Source organism: Perna viridis, chromosome 2 (assembly GCF_037379345.1).
Source record: "Perna viridis isolate PV_CMFRI_1.1 ecotype Kerala chromosome 2, ASM3737934v1, whole genome shotgun sequence".
In the NCBI taxonomy this organism is placed as follows: domain Eukaryota; kingdom Metazoa; phylum Mollusca; class Bivalvia; order Mytilida; family Mytilidae; genus Perna; species Perna viridis.
The window spans coordinates 29,638,959-29,664,302 of NC_142446.1; the positions used below are offsets into that span (position 1 = coordinate 29,638,959).

General features: G+C 31.6%; 1 protein-coding gene across 1 annotated transcript; it reads left to right on the forward strand.

Moving 5' to 3' along the window:
- On the forward strand, positions 1-24,001 carry LOC148624544 (transcriptional coactivator YAP1-like). The gene is made up of 7 exons (XM_088567212.1): positions 1-834; positions 11,989-12,209; positions 13,880-14,037; positions 16,075-16,222; positions 17,403-17,492; positions 19,261-19,358; positions 19,942-24,001. The coding sequence occupies exons 1-7, from the start codon at positions 371-373 to the stop codon at positions 20,023-20,025; spliced, it is 1,263 nt and encodes a 420-aa protein (XP_088423338.1). The 5' UTR covers positions 1-370; the 3' UTR covers positions 20,026-24,001.
- The last annotated feature ends 1,343 nt before the right edge of the window (positions 24,002-25,344 follow it).

A 25,344-nucleotide genomic window follows, 5' to 3' on the forward strand; every position in this document is an offset into this window, starting at 1 on the left:
ACATTCATCGGTGCATTACCAGAATTTCATATCGATGAGAATTTTCCTATTGCCTTCAACTGAATAGTTTTTCATTAGTAATTATCTGGAATCTTAATGAGTTGAACTCTTTAAGATTGATATTTATATAACAGCACCAAGATTAGTGACGAACTATATCGTCCCGCGGACGAGGGGAACCTGTAGAATCTGGTCGTGAGCCGGATTAGTTAATTTTTCGTAAACTTCAATGGTGTCCGACATGAAGAAAAGTTCTCAGGGAATCTTAAGGATGTGTAACTAGTTTCGCTTTCCTTTGAAATGCTTGTGTGATAGCTTATAGGATATTTTTCGGATTTCAGTGTTGTGATTTTCTTTAAATTTCGTCAAAATGTCTGGACAACAGTCGGATTTAACGCAGCGGAAAGGTAATCAGGTGATACACGTCAAAGACAACAGTGGGAACGATCTGGACGAATTATTTAATGTTGCAATGAACCCGTCCCGTCAGGGACAATCTGGACAATTGCCAATGAAAATGCGTAACTTTCCTGCTTCTTTTTTTACTCCACCTTGTCCGTCAAACCCACAACAGGCTAGGCAGTTAGTGTCAGGTCATAATAAACAGGGCAGTAATGATTCAACAGGTTATGGACCTAATATTCAGCCACCACCAGTACATACAAGGGCTCATTCGTCGCCAGCAAGTTTGACACAGTCCTTATCTACAGTTCCCCCTCCCCAACACCAGCATGCCAGACAACACTCATGTGATGCTCTGTTAGACAACGAACCTCCAATGCCACCAGGGTGGGAAAAAGCAAGGACCCCTGATGGACAGCTGTATTACATTAAGTGAGTAAAATGTTTCCATTATTATTTGTTGTACATGCTAAAATGTGAAACCTGTATAAAGTTCTTAAATTGTATTTTGTTGTTACAAAAATGAACTGTTTGGGTGTAAGTAGATTAGTTTTTTCAGGTGCAACCAGATTAAGATTGAGGCTACTTACAGGGACATTTTATGTTGGGGGGGAGGGGGAGTTTTAGTATGCTTGATAAATTAAGAAACTATATTGACTTAAAGACATACATCAAGTGTGACGCTTTGGTGTTTGCTAATTTGTGTACACATTATACATGTACATATGTACATGTAAAACTGGACAGGGTTTTGAGTTAATTGAGAAAAATTCTTGATTTAACAGTGCTTTAGCCAAAATGGCCATAAATGTGTTGGATAGGCACACAAAAAAAACAAACTACATATAGGGTAGGTACATGTAGGATAGCATGAAACAGACATTTTTTTGTCTTGCCTACATTGTACATGTACTAATGTTTATGTAGATTTTACATTCAGGTACATTGTACTTTTCTTCAGCTTTAAAACCAAATTCAGCTTTTTCAAATATGGAAGTTACTGTTTACATTTTTTACTGAACATGTACAAAATGTACAGTGTATGTTTACTTCTGATTTCACCAATTTCTGTTTTTTTGTTGTGGTTTTAATGCATTTGGAAAATCATGTCTGCATTTTGAGCATGTAGCATTGTATTGAAGTCCAGCATCATCTGTATACTAAATGGAAATGTGTTCCCTTTTGTACATGTACACTTTATGTATAAAAAATATATTGTAACTTGTAGATTTTGATACACATGTTAACATTTTTGTTTAGTGTGTTTACCTTTCTAAGTGCAATGTAAATAAAGGTGGGGTGTATGTTAGATTAAATAAGTAAACATGATAAATGGCAATGGATTTTTTAGCTGTGCGATATGCAAATGTACCTGTAATAATTTTCAATGTTTGTATGTACTTGTAATATTTAACATTTCTATTTTGTCTTTTTATCCTAAGGCCACATTCTTTTATGCATTTGTATATACAGTGTACATTTGTATTGAACATGTAAGTCATGACTGTCTTAGTTTTTCTTGCAGTAAATTGAAAAAAAAAATACTTATGTAAAATTCATACATTTTTGTAAATCAAGACAATTGTCTTATTTTCTACATAAATATTGCTGCTCGGATGTTAAACCCCAACAAACAAACAAACTTATTTTCTACATACAAAATGTGGCATATCTCTTTAACACGTTTACGTGAATTATTCAATAATTGTTTTGTGAAATGATTATACAGTGTAATTTATAAGAAAATTATTCCAGGTGTGAGACACACTAAACAGTTCAGTTGCACTACCAACCTGGGTAAGAAATATTGAGGATTACATTCTTTAATGACTGGTTGTGCACTTGTAAAATCAATCCTGGGGGCCAGGTAGCTGTATTGATCTTTAATCTTCTTGTGATTTATAGGGGATTAAGTGGTACACCTTTATCTTTGATCTCCGCTTTGGTATGACCTGATCTGTTGTTTTTTTTTTTTTTTATCGTGGACACTATGCCTTTCTTTGTAAATGTTTTTTTTTGCATAAAATGTTGACCTTGCTAGTATAGAAGGAATTTTGTTGGTAATATTGACAAGACATGTACTGTTTTCCATGGTTGAGGTCCTAGATGATGCATTCTTCTGAAAATTGAGAATTTCTATGGAGGATCAATCAGTGCACATGATCCATATTTGCATTGTTCAAATTTAAAATGTACATGACATTTTTGGTACATCATAGCTACATTGTACAGAATGCCTTTACTATGACCAAATCCATAACACACTACCAATCCACCAACACAGTCTCTTACAAATACTAGTAGAAGATATCCAAACATCAATGAAGACAAATGTCATTACATATTTATTTCCAAAATCCTGAACTTAGCACTTTGTACGATTGTATGTTACATTAAACCATATCTCTTAATGAAAGTTTTTTTGTAAACACTGCCTATGAATGATGTACAAAATGTATCATAATTTTGTACATCATTCATTGGCAGTGTTTACAAAAAAAACTTTTATTAAGAGATTTGGTTTAATATAACATACAATTGTACCTATGTAATGTCACAATGAGAGTTGGGGAAATATTGACAGTGTTTTCCCTGACTACATGTACATTATGTACATGTGAGTGCAAAGTTCAGGATTTTGGAAATAAAGATGTACTGACATTTGTCTTCATTGATGTTTGGATATCTTCTACTAGTATTTGTAAGAGACTGTCTTGGTGGATTGGTAGTGTTATGGATTTGGTCATAGTAAAGGCTTTAATACAGTCATGATTTTCTTCCACTTTTTCAAATTCTGAATTTACCTTTATGTTTCTCTTTTGACCATTTATTAACTTCCAATTTTGTCATTTTCTCCTTTTTATCATTGGCTTTTTAAAATCATGTTTGTTAATATTGGTAATCCCTACTTGTCTTCTAAACAAGTGGCACATAGAAGGTAGGGTGACAGTTTGTTGGCTTGGAGTCAGAACAATGTGTCCAAGTAGGGTAATACTGTACACCTTTCTGTGGGTTGTTGCTTCTGTGTGCTAGCACATCAAAATTTAGCTCATTGTACTCGATTACATTTACATGTAGTAGAAAGCAAGATCGATTCATGTGGTCAATGATTCTCGTCCTGAAATGCATGAAGTACCAGTTTGCCATAAAATGTTTATCTGCATGTACAATCAATCAATCCACTTGTTAAGCAGTATTGCATTAAATGAAAAAATAGAGTTTCTCACACATGTGGAACTACATGCACAACTGAGACTGTGTATTAAGTGTACATGTACATTTGTATTTACTGCTTTCAGAAATTGTATTTGTAACAGAATATCAAGTTGTACTCCGAAAAGCATTGTTTATAAGGCCAAAGAAAAATGATTGTTGGTTTCCCCTTACCCAACCGCGTCTCTTTCAACCTGCTGGGTGGTTCTTTTTTTTAACAAATTTAAAAGAATAATAGTAAAAAATCCACAGTGTTTCTATAACAATTTTATTTTTATTTCCGGTCAGCGATCTTGGTTACCAGAGCGCTTCCATTATATCTGTCTCATTATGTAAAGCATTTTTGCACCTTGAATGAAGATTACAGTTCTTCAAATTTGGAGGAACTCACAGAAGCTTTACCACCAGCTTTCCCACTGCCAGTGTTCTGGCGATCCATCTGTATAAATGCTCACACACAAGTGAGGTACGGCTTATGTAAAACTTTTTGCATCGTAAAAACTTAGCCGAAATTTTTACAGATATTCACAGTAGCCGATTCCCTCATGACAAAGTCTGTAAGGTGATCGTAGCACGTCCTTATGGGAAGCTTTGAAGAAAATGAATTAAACTAAGCTGTTTTCTTGATTTCATGCATGATAACTATTTAATGTCAAAGCAACCAAGATGCTGTTAACTCAAAAACAAACATTGACAAAACTTAACAAAAATACATGTACAGTCGAACCTCATTAAGTCGAAGTCGAAAGGACCATGCAAAAATGTTTGAGTTATCAGAGGTTCGAGCAATTGCTTTGAAATGTTAAACAAGTACTATCTTTTAAAAAAATAACCGATGCAGTAGAATTTTGCTCTTTTTCATTTATAAGTTTTTACAGTTCATTCAAGAAAATAACACATGGCACACAATTTCAATTTTCGATAGTTTTTTCGAACACCACCAAGTTATCACTGTTTGGTTGATCGGGAAACAGAATTGCAATCAGAAGACTAGCTTTTCCATGGAAGAGCGTTCTTAAAGTCAAATGGTAAAAAACGAAACTATACCGACTGCATCGGAAAAAGACTGGAAGAACAATATCGAAAATTTGATAATCTTAGTTGAAAATTATATATCATCACATGTAATTTAATCAATTAATATTGAGTAGCATCGCATCACCAATAATTCTGCCTAAGATGGCTTCAGCTGTAAAATGTACTTATACAATTTGTACACATACATGTATATGCACGTTCACAAACTGTGCTTGTCGTATATCTAACAGTATGACAACTTCGTACATTTTTGTCTGCTTATGAGATTCTTGCCAAAGTTGGTCTGATGTTCTGACTGGAAAATGCATGTAAAATGTACATTTGTAAATTTAATGCTCAATACAAGGCATGTGTCTCGATTGGTTTTAACCAGGGTTATAAAATTCTTATAAAAAGATGCTCAGTAAGACTCCACTATCTCTTTCTGACATCTTTTAATCGGAAACAGTAATTTCCTTACTTTATTAGCGATAAATCACGAAAATACTTACACTTCAAGAGCCCTCTTAAGCGGCTTTTTAAGTGACCAATTGTACATACATTTTCAGTACATGAAAACAATGTATCTGTACTTATATATGTACATGTATGTATGAATTTTTTACATTTTTGTAAGGTGTGGTTCAGTCACAAAACTGTTTTTTATAAAATGTACACATACTTATACTTAGCATTTTAAAGTGTTTGAAGGCATATTCATGTCAGCAGGTTCAGTTATATTTTATTCTTTTTTAAACAAATAGGTTAATCTTAAATTATGAAGACAATTTAAGGAATTCCATTTTTTCCTTAATACATTTGAGTTAATTCCTGTCATACATTGTACATGTACATTATTATATACAATGTACATGAGTATCGACAAAAAATGTCCTTTTTTTCTGGTACAAAGAGAAATCCTCCAGGTTTGTAGGTTGAGATATATAAAAAGTATTCATTAGTTTTTTATTTATGTTATCATAACTTACAATGTACATGTACAATGATCAAGCTAAGTTAAATATACTTTAATTTATTCCTAGTAATGAATACATGTACATTATTTCAAAAGATAAAAGTTACACATTCACACATGTAGATACAGATATAACTGGCCAAGCTTGCTCCTGTTTCTGAGAGCAGCAATTTTATTGACCTGGATTGGAACTGGACAAGACCTATATTTGTATAACTGGAATTTAGAAACTAACTACATTTTCAAGAACTTCAATCAGGAATTCCAGGTAGTGGTTCTGAATTCAGACCAGTCAGATAACAGGAAACAAACATATGTTTTTTTTTTGTCTTACCTAAAACTCATTGTACATATGTTGTCTTACCATTTTTGTGCCAAAAACCTTATTTTTTAAGTTTGCTTCACAAGTTGCTTGTAACTTATGATATTGTATGTTCATTCATATTAAATGCAAGTCAGTAATAATCCAAATTTTCTGTCTGGATTTGAACAAAGAGTTTCCAGTTAATAATGCATGTTTAAGTAGTATTTTGCATGTTAGATAGCCATAAGACTTGTTATACAGAAGTTGGGTATTAATTGATGGTAAACAAAACATATAATGCATTACTGCACTTCACTTTAAGATCACTGACCCATTTAGGACCTCTTTAAACTTGTTTAACTTAAACTTTTGTGAGAAACAAAGTACTGAGAAAGTCCCACTGGTATTTTAAAACAAAACTATTAATATTTAAAAATAAGTTTAAAACTTGACTCATTCATGACCAAAAATTTTGTTTGAAGATGACGGAAAATTCATGCCCTCAAGATAATAAATAAACACTTAACTTACTTTTTTCTTCAGACTTATGCTAGGAAATAATTATGCGTATTTTCTTGTCTAATTAAGTCATAATTTATTATATATGGACTGAATTTTAATGTTGAGTAGTTTCTTTTGATATTAATTGGTGTACAGAATTTAGAAGGAACATAGAAATGATTTTTATTGTTCCCTTGTATCTATAAAAGATAGTTTTATGGCTAACAAGTCAACTTTAGTTGTCCTCACTTGACCTTTAAGAGTAACTATTAAATTTTCATGATCTATATTGTATCTCTTGGGAAAGATTTTATTTTTGTTTTGGGCTCCAGGGGCAGTTAAAATTATCACAGTCTAAAGTTTTCCTTCTGTTTATAATTAGGCCAGTTAGAACATTTCATTTAAGAGCTTTTATCACACACTTATTTCTGATCCCTTTTCCACTGGAAACAAATGAAGTTATTCTCATAGCTCTTCTTCATGACCTAATGATCTTTTTGTTCTACCACAGTTATTTACATGTACATTGTAAATACCTAAGTGCTTAACAAATAAAAACATCTCAAGTAGCCAAAATGACTGAATTGCATGGCAGTTTATTGGATTTACATTAAACATGTATTATGCAGGGGTTGAAATTTACTTTCAAGGGTGGAAGGTTCTGGACTTCTCCAAATTTGAATCAATGGTCCATTGGTCACAGTGAAAGTCCTGAAAAGAGTTTAAGGTACAGGTCATAAGTGAACAACATTTTAAAGGTCTTGCATGTAGGTTGAAAATCGAGGGCCCCAGAAGAAAATTTATAAATATTTAAGAATTTTAGCAAAGTTATCTGACAAATACTTGGTTTTTGTCTGTGACATGACTGATTAAAAAAAGTTACATGTACCCTTAAACGAAGTGCTATTCTCGGTAAGAATCTGGCGGTAGTTGAATCATGGTGAAAAAAAGCAAGTCTTTCCATGAAATCTTATTCCAAGTAATATCGGAAAAGTAAAAGTGGCATTCTTTTCTTTTCTAAATGTCAGATATTCCAGGTATAAATTATAATAAATGCATTGCAATTTCATCTCCAAAGGGAGATAACTCACTTCCCTTTCATTCAATTGTAACTGAATTCGTTTTTTCTGCATCCTCTGACATTTCTTAGACAATCAAAGTGTCAGTTTATCTTCAATAAACCATAACTATCTGTTGGTGTAGTAAAATTCTCATTTTTTTCCCAAGCATGATTATTTTTTATTTTGCCCGATTTCTACAGAGAATAGCACTTAAACGGACACTTTTTCCTGAAAAAATACCTGGTAGTCCTTTAAATGAAGCATAGAGTTTTTTTTAGAGTTTTCTGTACTTTTTGTTTCAGCAAATTTCACTTTACCTGGTACAATTGTACATTGTTGCAATATGTAGCTATTTAATAAAAAATATAGACTTCTGAGTTTTTTAAGTTACTGTGAATTTGAATTACATGTATAACGACGCAGCTCAAAAGACTTGTCAGAAAAGTTCTGGCATATGTTTTACAAACAAATGTATGTACATATACAATGTACATGAACATGAAAATAAGCTTTTTGTTGTTCTCTCAATTAACTGCAGACCTTTTTTAGAAGTTTTTTTTGTTTTGTCAATCTACTATTCCGTAATTAGTATGAATAAATATGTTTTTGACACAGGAAAAGACAGAAATTATCATGCTTTATGTGCTGTGACAACTAGAAATCATGAATTACATCAATGAAATGATACCATGTTTTACATTTCATTGACAATTCAAAGCCTATTAAAGAAAAAAAAAAGAGAACAAGAATTGCTACATAGAGTTCTTAATATAACCAAATTACAAATGTCTGATTGGCACACAGCCAAAATAAACAGCTGTAGAACTATTTCACCTGGGCCAATAACTTACAGGATCTTTTACTTGCACTGATTTTATTGATAAACCATACATTACAACTCTTTTTCTGAGAGGGTCACTTAGGGTGAACAATTAACATCTTGCTTGGAAAGTAAATGGAAACTATATGTTAAATCCATGAATGTCAAACAAGGTTGCATCAAACTTTCTTTGTCATGTTGTAAACCAAAGTTGCATGAATGATTTGGACTATAACATACATGTACATGTAAATAAATAGTGCATATTGCAAAAATACACATTATGTATGCAGTGATACTGCATAAAATTATTGACAGATTTTAATGTGAGCATCAATTGGTTATGCATCTTGCAAACAATGACTGAATTGTTTTTGAAGTTAATGGACACTTAAAAGTTGGTAACTGCAGAGGTTACAATATCCTATTAGCTGTGACATGAATGCCAATGACCTACATAAATTTAGACCACCAAACTAAACTTGTTAAAGTTGAGATAGTGCTTAGTAACAATGAACAATTTATTTTATGATGGGATCAGTTTGTAAAGTTAGTGTCATGTTTCACATTCAAGGAGGGTTGATTTTTAAAGACCTATTTCAGTCAACAAAAGAGCTTGTAATTACTGTTTTAAGCCTTACACTAAAGATTCTTTTGTGTTTAGCAATCTTCATTCATATTTCTATCTATTCAGCTGCAACCCAGCCATTTTGCTTTACTCAGTGAACCTGCACTCTAGTCAAATCAAATGTTTTTAAACTACACACAGGATATACACATGCATAATATTTAGTGTCACTCTGTTGTTTTCAGGCGATAAGGGGTTGTTTACTGCTTCATGGTAAACATACTTGTACATAAAGCAGTAAAATGTTTCATAATTACATAAGAAAATTAAAAGTTTTAAAAATGTATTAAAGTATGCAAAAGAAGTAAAATGACCTGATTGTTAGGTGGTGATAGGGAGTGTCTATGAAATATAAAAGTAAAATTTAGAGACAAAGTAAAGCTACATGCATGTAAGATAGGCAAATATTTTGGAGGTGTAGCTGTTAGTAATCTTCATGGTAAATATATGTATGAATATAAAATCAGTTAGTCATAAACAAGAGAAGCTTCTGTTACCTATTAAAAACAAACTGTAGTGTTTTTTTTTTTCATTTTGCTTCTATAAATTTAGAATTTCTAATTAATTATGAGTTTATGGCATAAAAAGGGTGTCAGATTCAGTTATTGTAAATCTTATGACAGGTACATGCATGTTATAAGCATGTAAATGTGGTATACCTTCATCTTCTCCAATTGTCAATATTTTAAGCTACTTGCAATTATTTTGGACTCATAAATTTCCTGTGATTACTAAATTACAATGATTGTACATGTAAGTTGTCTTTTTGATTGGAACTTGTTCCAAGTAAAAAGACAGTGGATTTTCCAATGACGTGATAGATTGCCATACTAGTTAATATGTTCACTATGCAGAAATGTTCAAGGGAATGACCATAGAAATGTTCTATGTTTGGAATTTCGACATTTTTGTCATTGTTAAGTATCAAGGTAAGAATTAGTCAGTCAGATAAAAGAAAATACAGTAATTATACATAAATCTATATATAATTAAACACAAGGTAGTTACTTGTGTGGCACTTTTGCCTGTTTCTATAGGTTCAAGTTGAAATGGTTGTCAATTGGAAAGACAAACTTGGTTACCTACATGTGTATATGATTTGTTATTGAAAAATGAGGTGCAGCAGTATACATGTACATGTATGAATTATGTGTGTTTGCAGACTGTACATTTGTATTATTGAATGTTTTGTTGGCAAAATATAACTAAGTGTAGGTCTTTGGTCAATACATTTCCTAGTCATGAAGCTGTTAATATTGACAGAATTTTCAGATTAATCATCTTAGGAGTTACTATCTATGCTAGTGTTTAATATGCAGTTCAAGTTTAAATCATCATCCAAATCTTAAAAACACCCACGCTTTTGGTCTACACCCATAGTGAACCATGTTAATATTATAAAAGAAGTGCTCTATGAGACTCAACCACTGTAACCACATTTGATATCTGCTGAAATAAAATCACTCATTGTGTTTTGGAGAGGTTGTTTTGCTGAGTCACTTTTCTTTCACTGACCTCTGAATAAAGTACTTTGGTCAATAGATTTACCACACTATTTTTGGTTGTATTTTTAGATGGACTGCACCTTGAAGTAAACAAAGTCTTCTATCATTTAAATGGCAGATATGAATTGTCATGTGAATTTTGACTAGATAAGTTTACCCCCCATAGTAAGATGATAAGACCTTGGGGTTAACTATTATCATGTCCGACTGGAAATTTCATAATTTCACCACTATATTAAGACCATTTACCATTGATATAGTTTGTATTTGGGTGTGGCTTAATAATATTGATGTTTTATAGTACATGTATATTTTGTTGGATCTGCATGTAGGAGCCTATCAGGGGGAACAAAATTGTCTTTGTTAATAAGATTAATTAGTTGGTCATGATAATGAGTGATTACCAGGTACAAAACATAATCAGGTAATCAGGACATGAACTTCCTGGAAAGTCTCCAAGTGTCTAAGACAGATATGATTTTGTTACTTTAGAGATATCACATCAAAACATAATCTATTGATAATATTGTACTTGAAACAAGATGTAAGGAATTTTTTTCCTACAGCTGATCTGACCCATGTCTAAAAATAAACTTTAGCAGGATAAGTTTGTGTTGATAAATGAATGTTTTTGACTTCCAGCAGTGAGAAATCTGGCAAGGAATAGAACTGTACAGTCATTTTATAATGTCAAAACATACTGGGTTAACCAACTGGTATATAATAGTACAAGGTGCAGTGTCTGATTGTCAAATATTATGTAAACAAAAGCTCTATTTATAATTGTACATGTAAAATGTAAAATAGTGTTTGTTTTACTAATGTAAATACATGTAATTGTATGTATTGTTCTTTGCAATTGTAATTATGTGTTTATGATAATGGTTGATGGATGCATTTATCACATGATATATAGAGCATGTATAATTTGTCTGACCTATCAGTCAAGTTGTTAGTACACACCTGGTACATATACATGTAGCCTGTATAGCTTTATTGGCACCATTTCTGTTGACAGCAACCTGTCAATGCTACATGTTCATTAAATACATATGCTGATGAGAAACTTCTTATATCTCACAGTGATAGGTACAGTGATACTCATCTTATATCTGTAAAATTGAACATTGTGTACCCCCCAGACAATTATAGCTTTCATCATTACATTGCTTTTTTTTTTTGCATCGTTGCGGTATGGCCCTATTTGCCACTTCTTTATTAAAAAAAAAAAATTTCATATTTAGTTACACTTAGTTGTAGCACAACACAGGATTTATAGCAAAAATCCTATAAACTCAAATGTCAGTTTATACAGGATTCTTAACAGATTGCAAATTCGATAGGTTACATAGTATATGTACAGACTATTTACTTTTTACATGTACATGCACTAGGCAATACAGTGGAATGCCAAATCGTTTTTTAATAGTATTTGTTGGAATGGGTATTCCTCTTAAATTTTGATACATTTGTATAGCTCAATAACTCATTTTTTTTCTGTACAGAATCATTATTGCCACTTCATTTCATATAAAGTTTAACTGGTTCCTTTTCTTTTCAGCCACATTTTACAAACAACAACATGGATAGATCCACGAAAATCATTGGGTCCTCCTGCCAGCCCACAGAATGCCCCACCTACATCACAACACTCACCAAATGTCTCGCTGCAGAACCTTGGACCCCTTCCACCAGGTTGGGAACAAGCATTTACACCTGAAGGGGAGATCTATTATATTAACCACATGGAAAGGACTACAAGTTGGATAGATCCTAGACTTAGTTAGTTGCTTTTTTTTCCTGTAATATATTATGGTATATGACTGTCCTTCCTACAGCATTTGGTTCAGCAACAAACTTTTTATGCAACTGCCAAAATTTTGTGGTTATAATAATACATAAAATTATATGGCACTGTGATCCTTTTTGTTCACTCAGGGGTTATGTCTCTGTTTAGGATTTAGGGGCCTAAATGTGAGAAAAAGCAAGTATTTTGATAAACTTAACTATACATGTAATTATATAAGTATGAGGATATGAATTTGTACGACAAGGTTCCATACCCCATAGTGGCCAACTGTGATTAATTTTGGGGTTTATGACCCATTGTCAAGGAGAAATTAGGGGCAAGGGACAAAAAAAAACCAAAAAACAAAATTGTTTATTATTTCCTACTTGAGTTGAAGTGTAAGGATCTCTATTCAATTCAGTTACAAGGTTCTACCCCATAATTTGAAGGGTTTGAATGATATAAGGTGTTATGGCCCTGTCCATCTGTTTTAGGAATTCAGGGTCTAAAGAAGTTAGAAATAATCATTTTTAAACTCTGTATAAATTACTTATGTAGTATGTTGACATGGTGACAAGGTGAAACTTAAGTAAATTATGTTTAAAAAAAAAACTGTATTGATATTTTTGTCTTTGTGATCAACATGTATTACAAAATTACCCCCTGTCAAAGACATATGGGAGAAGTTTGTACAAACAAGGTTTCATCTCTCTCTTGATTAAGCCCTAATGTTAAATTGCATATTTTTTAAGTGCTTTCACCAGTTTTATTCTACTGAGATGCTTACAAATGTATGCTGTGTCAAGTGTTTAATTACCATTCAATTATGGCGGGTATCAAGCTTGAATGTTGTTATTATAATTGCTCTAGTTGTTGGGAAGCTTTTCAAGCTGTGCCCTTTGAAGCCTTTGATTGATTTTTTTGGGGGTAAGTATTTATGATATTAGTGAGATGTTTCTTTCAGTTTTCATTGTTTTCCTATTTATTTGTTTGCACATATTTTGCTGTAGTATAATTGTGTGACACTGTCATATTTTGCAGTAGTATAATTGTATGACACTGTCAATTGTCATAGTTATCTATAGAAATTATGATATTGTTTTCATGCATGAACTTGAGTATTTTAACCACTAGGTTCTATACCACAAGAAGAACATTTGATTGATAAGAGATTATCACCCCAACTGTTTATTGGTATGATAAAGGTTTATATAGATGTATGACCCAGTGTTTATTTATTTGTAAAAGCTGCTTAAATTTTATGAGTTAATAATCACATAAATAAATTTAAATGACATGCCAATAGCCACATTCTTCACACGTTAAAGAACCCTAATGTGGTATTCGATAGGAGTAGGAACCTTTGCGCTCCGCCACAGGAGGCTAAATTGCCCGATCCTACCCAACCCCACTTTTTCTAATGGCAACAAAAATTTGTCGTCCCTATTGTCCTTGTGTCCCATCCCTTGTTTCATTTCATCTTCATTCACGTTCATTTTATCATCCATTTCATGTTCATCGCCTGAATATAGCTGAAATATTGCTGCTCGGGCGTTAAACCCCAACAAACAAACAAATAAACCAATATTAACTCAATTCATCAGTGTCATTAATGTTATTAGAGTCAGTGAAAATAAACAAAAACTATTCTATATTTTTACAGCACAAAGATTACAAGATGTAAGAATACAACCTCAAGTTTCACAACAGGGGCTTATGCCACCACAACCAAATTTTAAGAGCAGTCCCACATTACAAATGACACAGTTACAAGCTGAAAAAGAAAAGCTGCGGAAAAGACAAGAAGAGATAGATCGTCAGGTATTGTATAGATTTGGAAGTCTGACTGCCAGTCTGAGCTTGGTCAAAACTGGTTACATTTTATTTTCTTTCCTACTCAATGTTATAATGGGATTTTGCATTTTCTTTTTACATTTATGCATTTTAAAAGCAGTTAAAAAGGTTTTTTTTTTACAAGTTCAACTGGAGACTGGATAAACTTATTAGGTCATGCTATTGGAATTTAAAAGTTTGACTTCTTTATCTGTTTGACTGTTCAATTAACAAACAAAATTTGTTTAACCCGTCATCAAAACAGTATAATGTATAATATAATGTATGTGCTGCTTCAACATGTTTGGTAGAACTGTCTGTGCAACTTTTGTCAAGCTGCATATTTTTGTAAGACCACAAAAAATTTGCTGACATACAGTGTATAATGGAATGGTCCTGTCTTTGTCATCCAGGTTGTTGTTTGTATACTCTTGGTTTTCCTGTACATATTAATGTGTTGATCATTATGAAATCTTAGCACAAAGTTTCAAACCACAAAAGCAAGGTATTAATTTTAGGGGTTATGGCCCCCAACTGTTTTAGAGTTAAGGGCCAAAACAAATATTTGATTGAATTTAGCATTTTATTTATTTTTGGTTCAAATCTGAAAATTTTATTTATTGATTCCTTGCCTACATTTTTCAGATGTCTCAATTTTCAAATTAAAGGAGGGGCACAAAAATATTGTAAAAGTCTTTATTGTACTCAAAACCTGTATGCATGGCTTGGCCAGTGGTGGATTTCAGTACACTATGGATGTGTAAACTATTTCTAGTATTGTACACTAAATTATATCATAACCTGTTAGCATATTAGCTACCACAAACATTGGTGATCATTGATAATGCATGTTAGACCTACTTTTACCTCCAACAATGGCTGCTCTGGCTTCCAAAATTCTGTCACCAGAAAAATCGTCAGCTGCCATTTTTTGTTGCCAATTTTCAGAAATTAGAGCCAAAGGGTGGCATAAAAAATTATACTTTTTTTTTTTTTTAAATATGACAGTATCAAGTCCACTGATGAATTAACAGGTATTTTATTTCTATCAAGGACTTAATATTACAATTCTCTTATAGTCCCTGATTTTAAAACATGTTCACCTTTGTCATTTATGGTCTAATTTATCTTACAATATATAATTCAGTTTTTTTTTCATATTTTTAACAAACTACATTTTATTTTTCAATTGATAAAATTTCTAGCAAACTACATTTTGTACCATGGACCATTAATTGTGTCCCTGTTTAATTATCTCGATATCTGAATATTATTTCCTTAATTAGATTTTGGGAATCCCCATTCAATTTGTTCACCAATTTTCCCACCAAAGAATCACATGGCAAGAGTATAAACGAATGTCATCCATTTTCTTTTGTCAATTCTTTCATTTCAAAGTGTGTAGACTTTTCCTGATGAGACAATCATCGTTAATTGGATTTAATTTATTGTTATTAGGTAAGTCTGTTTCTGAATGTATCACAGGGCTGTGAAGCTTGTATGTAGCAATGTGCACATTTTTGTGTTTACCTTTGACCAGATGATGAGAGTTTTGATTGGCTCAGTAATATATTTACATTTGGTTGACACCTCCCATGAGGATATTGTCAGTCGCTGTCGCTGTCACCTGGTCTAATTACCTTCAGTGTAAATTGGTCATGGTCAATTAACTCTGACCAAGTGTCAACACAATTGTTTAATTAGAGAGAATATCCATTGCTGATAATCTTCCTGTAGTAGGTAGTGTAATATACAAAACCTAAGCACCAAGAAAATCGACAACTGGTTATTTTTGGCGCCAGATAAAATAAAAAATCGCAAATTGCGACATTGACGAAGTTCAGAGCAGTCCCTGCTCCAATATGAAAAGCATAAGGTTGTTCTGAACAGTTTGTTCAATGTAACCATGTACAGTGAAAGTTGTTCTGAACAGTTTGTATTGGTATTGTTTTTATTGGTTTATGAATATAGGGGTATGTTTAGGTTAATTTTGAAATGATAATTCTGAAAATTAAATTATTTCAGGAATTGCTCCTGAAACAAAGAATGCAGCAACTACAACAAGGTGGTGACAGTAATGTAAAACAGCAGGATCCATTACAGTCAGACCCATTCTTAGGACAGAACCCCTCGTCTGACCACTCACGGCAAGCCAGTACAGACAGTGGTGTTGGTAAGGTTACAGACTGTCAACTCTATGTATATTTTTGCCCAACTTATATATATAAAGACTTTCAGTTAATTAATGACTTAAAAGATGTTTGAAAAATGTTATATTTGGAAAAGATGTGCAGTTATGGTAAAAGTTGCTGATTAAACCATATAATGGAGGAAACAAAATAAGCTTCAATGAAATTTTGTGAGACATTTCTCATTGCTAGTTTGTTTTTTTTTTTGAAGTCGTAATTTCTGAAAGTTAAGCTGTTTTAGTTGAATTTCACTCACTTATCTCAAATGGCTTGAACACCCAAGATTTACTCAATTCAATGTACCAAGATTTTCTCCCATACAATCAATAAAGATAACCTTGGATTTCACGAACTTCCATTTTTGGAACACTCAAACTGACTAGTCAATCTGCACAGTAGTAAATCTTAGTTAATAACCCTCACTATTAACTCTTTATTCATTTTGTCAGCTTGGGTAATAAAAGGTGTAAAAAACTGAAGTCCCATCATTAATCAAAAGTGCCATTTTAGGTAATACTCAAGACATCAATAATTAGGTAGTTTTAATTTAACATACTACTGATTTGTGTTTTAGAATGTCCTAAATCACCATGATGAACGCATCAAAGAATATTAAATGGAAACAAATATTTGACATTTGAATTCAAACTCTGAAAGTTTCTCAAGGGCAAACACAGTTATTTTAGTATTGACAAGTGACCTAGCCTTCTAAGCGAACTAATGACTACATAGTAAGAAAGCAATTTCTAATGATAAAGTGAAACTAGGAAAAACAATCACAAAAGTCCAGAAATGGTTAATTTCAATTTCTCAAACTCCCAATAGCGCTAACAGATTTTAATGGTCCCATGGACGTCAAACTTATGATGTCAAACTTATGAGGGTTTACTGAACATTTATTTCAAAAAGTTGAGTTAACAAAAATGGATGATATTTATTAGGAACCTTATTTAAATCATTAATATTTTCTATTACTGAGTAAAATTTTTTTTAAATGATTTAAGGAAAATTTAAGTCGGAAACCAAGACCATTTACAGATGAAAATGTTGAAATCTGTTCTGAAGTGTTCTCTGAAATATTTATGGAACACTCTTGTTAACACAAAAAAAAAATCAACAGACAGACAATAAGTTAGATTGATGGAAAACTTTTTTATATTGAAGGTGGAATGGGCACAGGGACCAGCTATAGTTTACCCAGAACACCTGAAGATTTCCTGAGTAATGTTGATGAAATGGACACACAAGATACAAGTATGATCTATTGTTTAACATACTTGCATGGCTTTTGCTTCAAATTACCGATCTTGCTTTGTGTCTTTTTTTTTTTAAGTTCATTGCTTTTTTCCTGCATAAGTCATCAAAAATGTGTGTTTTAACATTCTGATATTAGTTTTTTTTTTTTTATTCTTTATAATGAAACTTTTTTTAAAAAGCAGTATGTAAGAGAGAATATCCCTGTGCCTGTTAGCCTACATTACCTTGTATGTTAAAAACTCGAAGCATATGTAAAACTGTATAATTACAGACATTTTACTTCACAAACACTTCACATACTTTATCAAACAACAAAGTTTGTAAATATACTGGTTTTCATTTGATGGCTAGTTTATGAAAATCCAATATATGTAGAGTGTTACTATTAGTGATTTTACAGTTTCTATTATGTATCCAGAGAATCAAAGGTACAGAGTCCATATATACCCTAGTAGTTTAATTCAGATCAATAAAATAGAAAGAAAGTATCTTGTATCTTAGGGCTCACATTAACACTCAAACTCTTACATATCCATCATGAAAATTAATGAAGTTTTACCCCACTTAACAAGAGTGTGGTATATTGGAATCACCTTGTCTGTCTGTCTGTCTGTTGATATTGTTTTTCAGTCTTTTCCCAGTCAATGGATGGATTTCAAGTTTGGTATTTGGCTTCATATAGATGGGGCATACATTGCAAGAAATTTTTGTTACTGTCTGATATCAACTTCTTGTTTCATTGAATCACAGTAGAAGTAGAGAATTAAAAAGTGTGTTTTGCATGACAGTGTGTGCAACTTCATGTGCAAATTAAACATTCAATCAGGCAAACCATTCTTTTTAGGGAAAAAACAAAAGAACAAAAACCACCGAACACATAAACAAAGAACAGTTTTAGTGCTATATAATTATGTTTCATGAAGAACCATGTTTCATTTCTTATGTTGGCTGCGGTTTGTAGGAGAAATTATAATAGTATTAAAATATCTCTAGAGGTTCAAATAATATGCAACTTTTATAAGTGCTGCTTTTTAAGTCGCTAATATTGTTAGCGACTTCTTGGACTCATTATTTCAGTACTTTATACTCGCATTTGATTTGGATAATTATATATTTACACTCGATGTAATGCTGCAGATCTGTGCCGTGTTTACCACCATAGTGTCATAGATATAGCTTCATACAAGATAAAAATATACCTCTTAAAGATCACACACATGTTTTACGTGTGTTTCTTGCTTGTATGAGAACGTGAAGTTTACATGAAATGATCTGTTAACATATAACATTAACCAGTTACCGATTCAGGCACAGGGGTTCGTTACAAGACTATATAGGTCACATACATTAGCACGGTCCCGTTATCTATGAATATTCATTGCCAGTTGTTAAATCTGGTTCCCTGTTTAATATTATAAGCGACCCAAAGATCAATACAATGTACCACTTTTAAAAAATATCATGCACATGTCTCTGTTTTTTTTTTTTTTTTTGCTTGTATGAGAACAGGAAGTTTACATTGAAAGATGAAATGATAGGCTACCATTGAATTTATGTGATATTACCCAGTTTCCAATTCAAACACACAGTTACGAAAGAGTATGCAATCATATCAAGGGAACCAAGATTTTAGCGGAAGTCACCTGAATTTAGAGCGTATTGCATTTGTGCCATTTCAGATGTTGAACGTGAGCCTAAATCAATGACAGAGAATATTTGACAATTAGCAACTTTGAATACTTCAGTCTTTGATTTTTATTGACAGGCCACAGATTTAATGACTTTGGAGGAATGGACATTGGAAGCTTAACAACTGATGATACCAGCAACATGGACAGTGATAATTTAGTGCCAAGTTTACAGGTGTGTATTTTATCGTACTCTTGTTTCATACAGTTTTAGGTTAATTATGTCTGTCTTTTAAAATTGTTTTTACACTACTTTGCAAGTACTCATTGTAGCCACAGTATTTAGGCTTTCTATAGGTGAGTGAGTTGTTGGTTATGTTCTTGAACCTAAGCAATATAATAAAATTTTTGTTTTAGTATATGTCCAGATATTATGAAAGTTTATTGTGGACAATAATGCCGCTATGAACACATCACCCCAAGCGACTCTTATATTAGTTGGCTTTAAGACCTAATTTGTGTGTCAGCTTTGTTTAGGCAACAACTCCAGTAAAATTAGCTTTCATCCCAAAATGATACTTAGTAGATTAAGTTCACTATCAGGCTTCTAAGCAATATTACTTTCATTGAGTATTTCTCAAGCATCATTCCTTCCGTAGGTATTATTAAATTTGTGATATTTTCATGCAGTTTAACTCTCATTTTGTTATAACATTTTAGACAATAAGGCATACTACGGTTAATGAGTAGTTTTAGTTATTGAACATATCGTCGTAAATATTTATTAATGTGTATTAAAAACGTCTTTTTTCTTTTAGGAGGACTTGTCTGGTGAATTACAGTTAAATGATATGGACGTTTTGAATGCAAAAGATGATAATGGCCTGTTGACTTGGTTATGAGGTCAAAGATCAAAGTTAACATTGTGTCTGTAAAGTGTTCATGCCATTTAGATATATTTCATCTTGATCATCAGAATGTTTTTAAAAGGGTGATATAGAAATAGTTGTAAAAACAATGAAAAACCCTAAACAACAAAAATCATATAATGAACAAACAAACAAATATTGCAGGGATTTTTGTAAATAATAAACATATCATTATTTTCATATTTTCTTGTTGTACAGGAATATGGAAATATCATTTCTAATATTTACGATAAGAAAATCAAACTTAGTATCATTATTTTTCCAGTTTCATATGAGTTTTTCCTACTGTCAGTATAACCATACTTTTTAAAACACTTTGATGATCCGGGTCATTGATTTTTTAAGACACTTGAATTATTCCATGTTGCTATGGTGAAATATTGTTGTCATTTTTTCCTCTTTGGGGAAAAGATTGTTTGTTTCTTATACATATTTTAATAAATGATTATTTTTCCAGTAGGATTTTTATAGAATATCAGGGAAAAATAACAAAAAAATTTGTATTGACTTGTATCGTGCATACATATAAGCATATTCATAATTATCTTAAACTCATTTTTTTTTTCATCTTGTGAATACATTTTGAATCAAAACCTAAGCATTGGATATAGCTGCTTTTGATAAGTTGTGCAATGATATCAGTAAGTGGCTGTTTGAAGTATAGATATATTTTTTTACCACTCATGTCATAATCATTTGTAAGGAACAGGTTAGGATTTGTACTACACATCCAGTGCTGACCCAGTTAAAGAATGATGAGCATAGATATTTTTCAGTAGCTAGTTAATGGTTTGTCTGCTCTTGACTTCTTTTACTTTGTAAGAGATATTGAAGTTTTTAGTTGTATTATTTCATGAATTGTCAAGTACTTTTTGTTGCCTTAGTTTTTTATCGTTGTGAATTCTGTGTTGGCACTGATATTGACTTATGTTGATATTACTGAATTTAACAGGTAACCTTTACAACAAATTAATAGTCACAAAAGTGATGAAATGATCATTTAACAGGCAATAACATGCTGCAAGTTTAATTTCTTCTAAAAAATGGAATCAAATAAATTAATAAAAGGAAATAGAATTTTTGTCAACTTTTCTTTTTAAAAAAATCTACGATGGATGGATAAGTGAGGGCTATTCCAATGAAAAACATGTGTCTACCTTAAGAAAGGCAAAAAAATATAAATCCCTTCTTTGCCATGGTTAAAAAATATTGTAAAATTACTTTTATAGGTGGTATTAAGTGGAAGTTCAAGCCTAAAGTAAAATCACTTTTATAGGTGGTGTTGAGTAGAATTTCAAGCTCTCTATGGATATGATTTATATTAATACGGAATGGTGTTAAATAGTAATATTGACATGACTGAAATTGCCTGTGCCATTTTTCACTTTTGTTATATAAGAAATTTCTTGGGTCAGTAAAATCTGCATTGTGTACTTCTATAATCTGAGGATATAATAATTACCTAGTTCTATGCAATATATTTTGGTTGTATTTATTTTGTACAATTTAACAAAACTTATTACTTGAAAATTTTTATTGGGTCATATAAAACTTAATGCTTTGATAGATTTGTTTAGAAAATAAATGGACTTTGAGAGTGACTATGAATGACATTGAAGACAACTGATTTGCATAGGTGGACAGATATATGTTGGGAAGGAATCTTGAGATTCACATAATGTAGACAAAACTATCAAAACATTTATTTAAGAAATTGATCCTTTGAATAAAAAAAGTTTTTATTTTAGTATTAACTTCAACATATATATTTGTTAATAAGTTATTAGGTAGGCATTATATATATATTTTAAGAGTATTTTATATTACCAGAAGAAAGGTTGTAAATTGTGAGAGTACTAAATAGTGTGTAACAGGAATGAATACAGTTTTAAAGTTTGGATTTTATTGTTATATTTTAGAAAATCGTGATACTGTTCTAAAACCTTATGCAAATGTTTGTTAGACCGTTCAAATTTTTAAACCTGGCATAAATTAAGTGATGAATATTGTGCTTCTTGGTTTAATTTGCTGATTTAAAATCTATTTTTATTACAAGCTTTCAGTAGTTGCCTTAGCAACCAATGTGTGATATTGATGTGAACCTGTGATTTTTTATTGAGATCTTTGCAATATATTACCTCATATGTTTAATGCTTGCTGGATAATGGTTATATTAACCCAGGTCATTAGCTTAAGATCACTTGCATTTCTACGGAGCATGCATAATTAGATTTAGAAATGACCCACTTGCTTTATTCTTATGAATGAATATAAGTAGATAGATCACATTTGAATCTTTAATGAAGTGTGAATAGTGGTCTTATTTGCACATTGAAAAAAGTGTAAATAGTAAAAAAATGTGAATTCTATTCTTTTGCTTCCATTGTATAAAGCCCCAAGTATGAACTTCATAATAAATATGCTGTTGTATCAATAGAATTGACTTCTGTTGAGAAATACATTGACCATAGATGACCAAGTTAATTCATCTGGGTAAATATAACCATTTAAGCCTTTTAACAAATTTTATATGCAGCTTACTGCAAGTCAGTTTTCAAATAGCAGCACAAAGTTGTTTAGGAAAATCTTTGTTATTGATAATTGTGCAATTCCAAATATGTTGAATGTATAACAAAAATTTATTTTGATACAAATCACCATTTTGATAAAAGTTTTCTGATTTGGATTTGCATTTTTTATATGTTTGATTTGAAGGCAGTTGTATTATATGTCAAATTAACATTCCAATGTCCAATGTTATGAGGGTCCCAAATAAAAAAAAACCTTCTTAAGGTTTATCTGTGGCATTTGAAGACAAATTTGAAAAATATCAGGGAATTGTTAGTAGGGACCCTCAAAAGTAATGTTTTTCTCACAAGGTTGAAACAACTGGTTGCTGTTTGTTTACTTAATGGTTGTCATAGCAACACATGACATTGTCTAATGACATGTCACAAGTAACATGCATGTGAAAATGAAACACTTTGCATTGAGGATGTGTTTAATGTTGTAGTTGATTTTACTAGGCGAAGTTTAAACCCTGAACTCTGGTAGCCCCTTGTACTTAATCTGTATTTTTTGTGGATAAAAGTATATCTTGTTTGACTGTCTGAGGTCAAATGTTGAATGTGAAAGTTTCCATCCAAAATTATGCTAAGGAACTGCCATATGTTTTTACAAACCACAAAAAATATAAGATTTAACAGTATTTTGCCCTTATAGAAGTGCTAGTTTTATTATAGATTGTACAGATTATTTTTACAGATTATTGTGTAGTATTATATTTTAATTTGTTTCACATGTTTGTCAAGTATTGTTCATTTTATTTTTAAAATGTGCTTCAGATCCCAACACAAGACCATTTTTCAGTCATTGCTATTTTATAATAGCCAAACAACAGGCTTTCTCGTAGATAAACTTCCGTTTTTGTTTCAATGATCATTTAAATACCAGGTATAATGATAAGTCATACGGTATTTGGACATGATTTGAGAGCAGTTTACCTTAATATCATTAAATGATGTAGATAAATAAAGAAGCCATTTATAGTGTTTTATCTGTAGTACATATTGTTCCTTAGATATTATAGAAAAATAATCTATATATTATAAAGGATAAAAGAGTTGAAAAGAGTGACATATTGTGATATCTACTAAGTGATACCAGATTGGATCTGAAGCCCATTGTTTAGATATATCTCCATTTTGATTTTTGTAAGTTTATAGACATTTTTTTGTAATTCACTTCCTCTTGCATTCAATTCCATATGCATTTTTCGATATTTCAACTTCAAACATAGTAAGTTCAACACTGTACATATGATCTCAAAAGGCATGGAGATTTTAAATTTGTAAAAAAAGTGAGAAAATTGTTATTCGTACCTTCAAGCAAAGGTACTTATATTGTATATAAAAATAATTAAAAAAAATCAAATAAAAATAGTAAATAAGGTGAGACTTTATTGATGATTTCTGTATGAATCCCAATATGGTCCTAGGAGAAATATTTTTATGTCCCCACCTTAAGATGTGGGGTATTAAATTTATTGGCATCCATCAATACATATATTGTTTTTTTCTTTGTGTGGTTTATTAATTGCATTCACATCCGTAGATAAAAATGTATATTTTACACTCAGAGGACCAAAATGAGGCGACATGAAAGTAATGTTTTCATTATCTTGATATTATTACTAATTTGAGAAAATAAGTCTTTTTTATCAGATTTATAGTGTTCCATAATTTTGTTGTTACCCTTATTTAATCAAGTGTATGGTTTCAGGTACTGAAAATATTGGATTCTCTGGAATTTTACAATTTTGACTTTGGTACCATAATTTGTTCTCAGTGCTGTTACAACAACTTGATGTTGATAAAGTTAATTTGCATATACCCGATATAAATATGAATACAGTTCACACACAAGACAACACATATCTATTCTACTGCAACAGAAGTTTTTGTTAAGGTCATTTATCATGTGGCTAGAAAATATTTCAAGTGTTTTTCATATACCTTAAAGTCAACAAGAGATGTAAATCTGATATATTTGAAAAGGACATTGTGTTTGTGCTAAATAGTGTGTGAAGTTCCACAGGGAAACTTCGTTACACCCAGGTATATTGGATTTGTAAAGATGTGCTCCTAGCCAATCTTAATAGTATTGGGATTTGAATCCTTATCTGATATCCATCAAAGGACACATATAAAATATATCAGCTCAACACCTGAAAGTGATCAGAAAAAAGTTCCGCAAAGTGTTATTACCTTTTAAAGCTTCCTGTCAAATACTGTTTCTGTGCCTCTATTGTCATCATCCTCCACAGATATTTAGTATCCACACACTAACTTGAGTAAAAGTATATTAAATTGAACAAGTTTTCACATACAATCTGTTAGGGATATCATCTCCATAAATTGAAATAAATTGGTTGAAAATTTTAAAAAGTTGGGTTTTTTCTCCTCAATTGGATAGTAAAACCTGTTTTTTCCACATGTAAATATGACCTGAAGACAATTATAGTTTTATTTTTTTCTCAGAATCAGATTTTTTTATCATTTCATGTAATAAACAATACTCAAGTCTTTGTGATGGACTACAACAACATGGTACCAAGACAGCTTTCAGAGTTTGCAGATACATGGTTACTGAAGACTTTGAAGATGTTCCAGAGCTGTCTTGGTTTCCCAGTTGGTGTAGTATAGTCATTTACAAGATCTGATTTAAGTGTGTATGCTTGATTTGATGTCATTTGGTAAGAGTTTCCATTATAATGAGATGAACATATACATA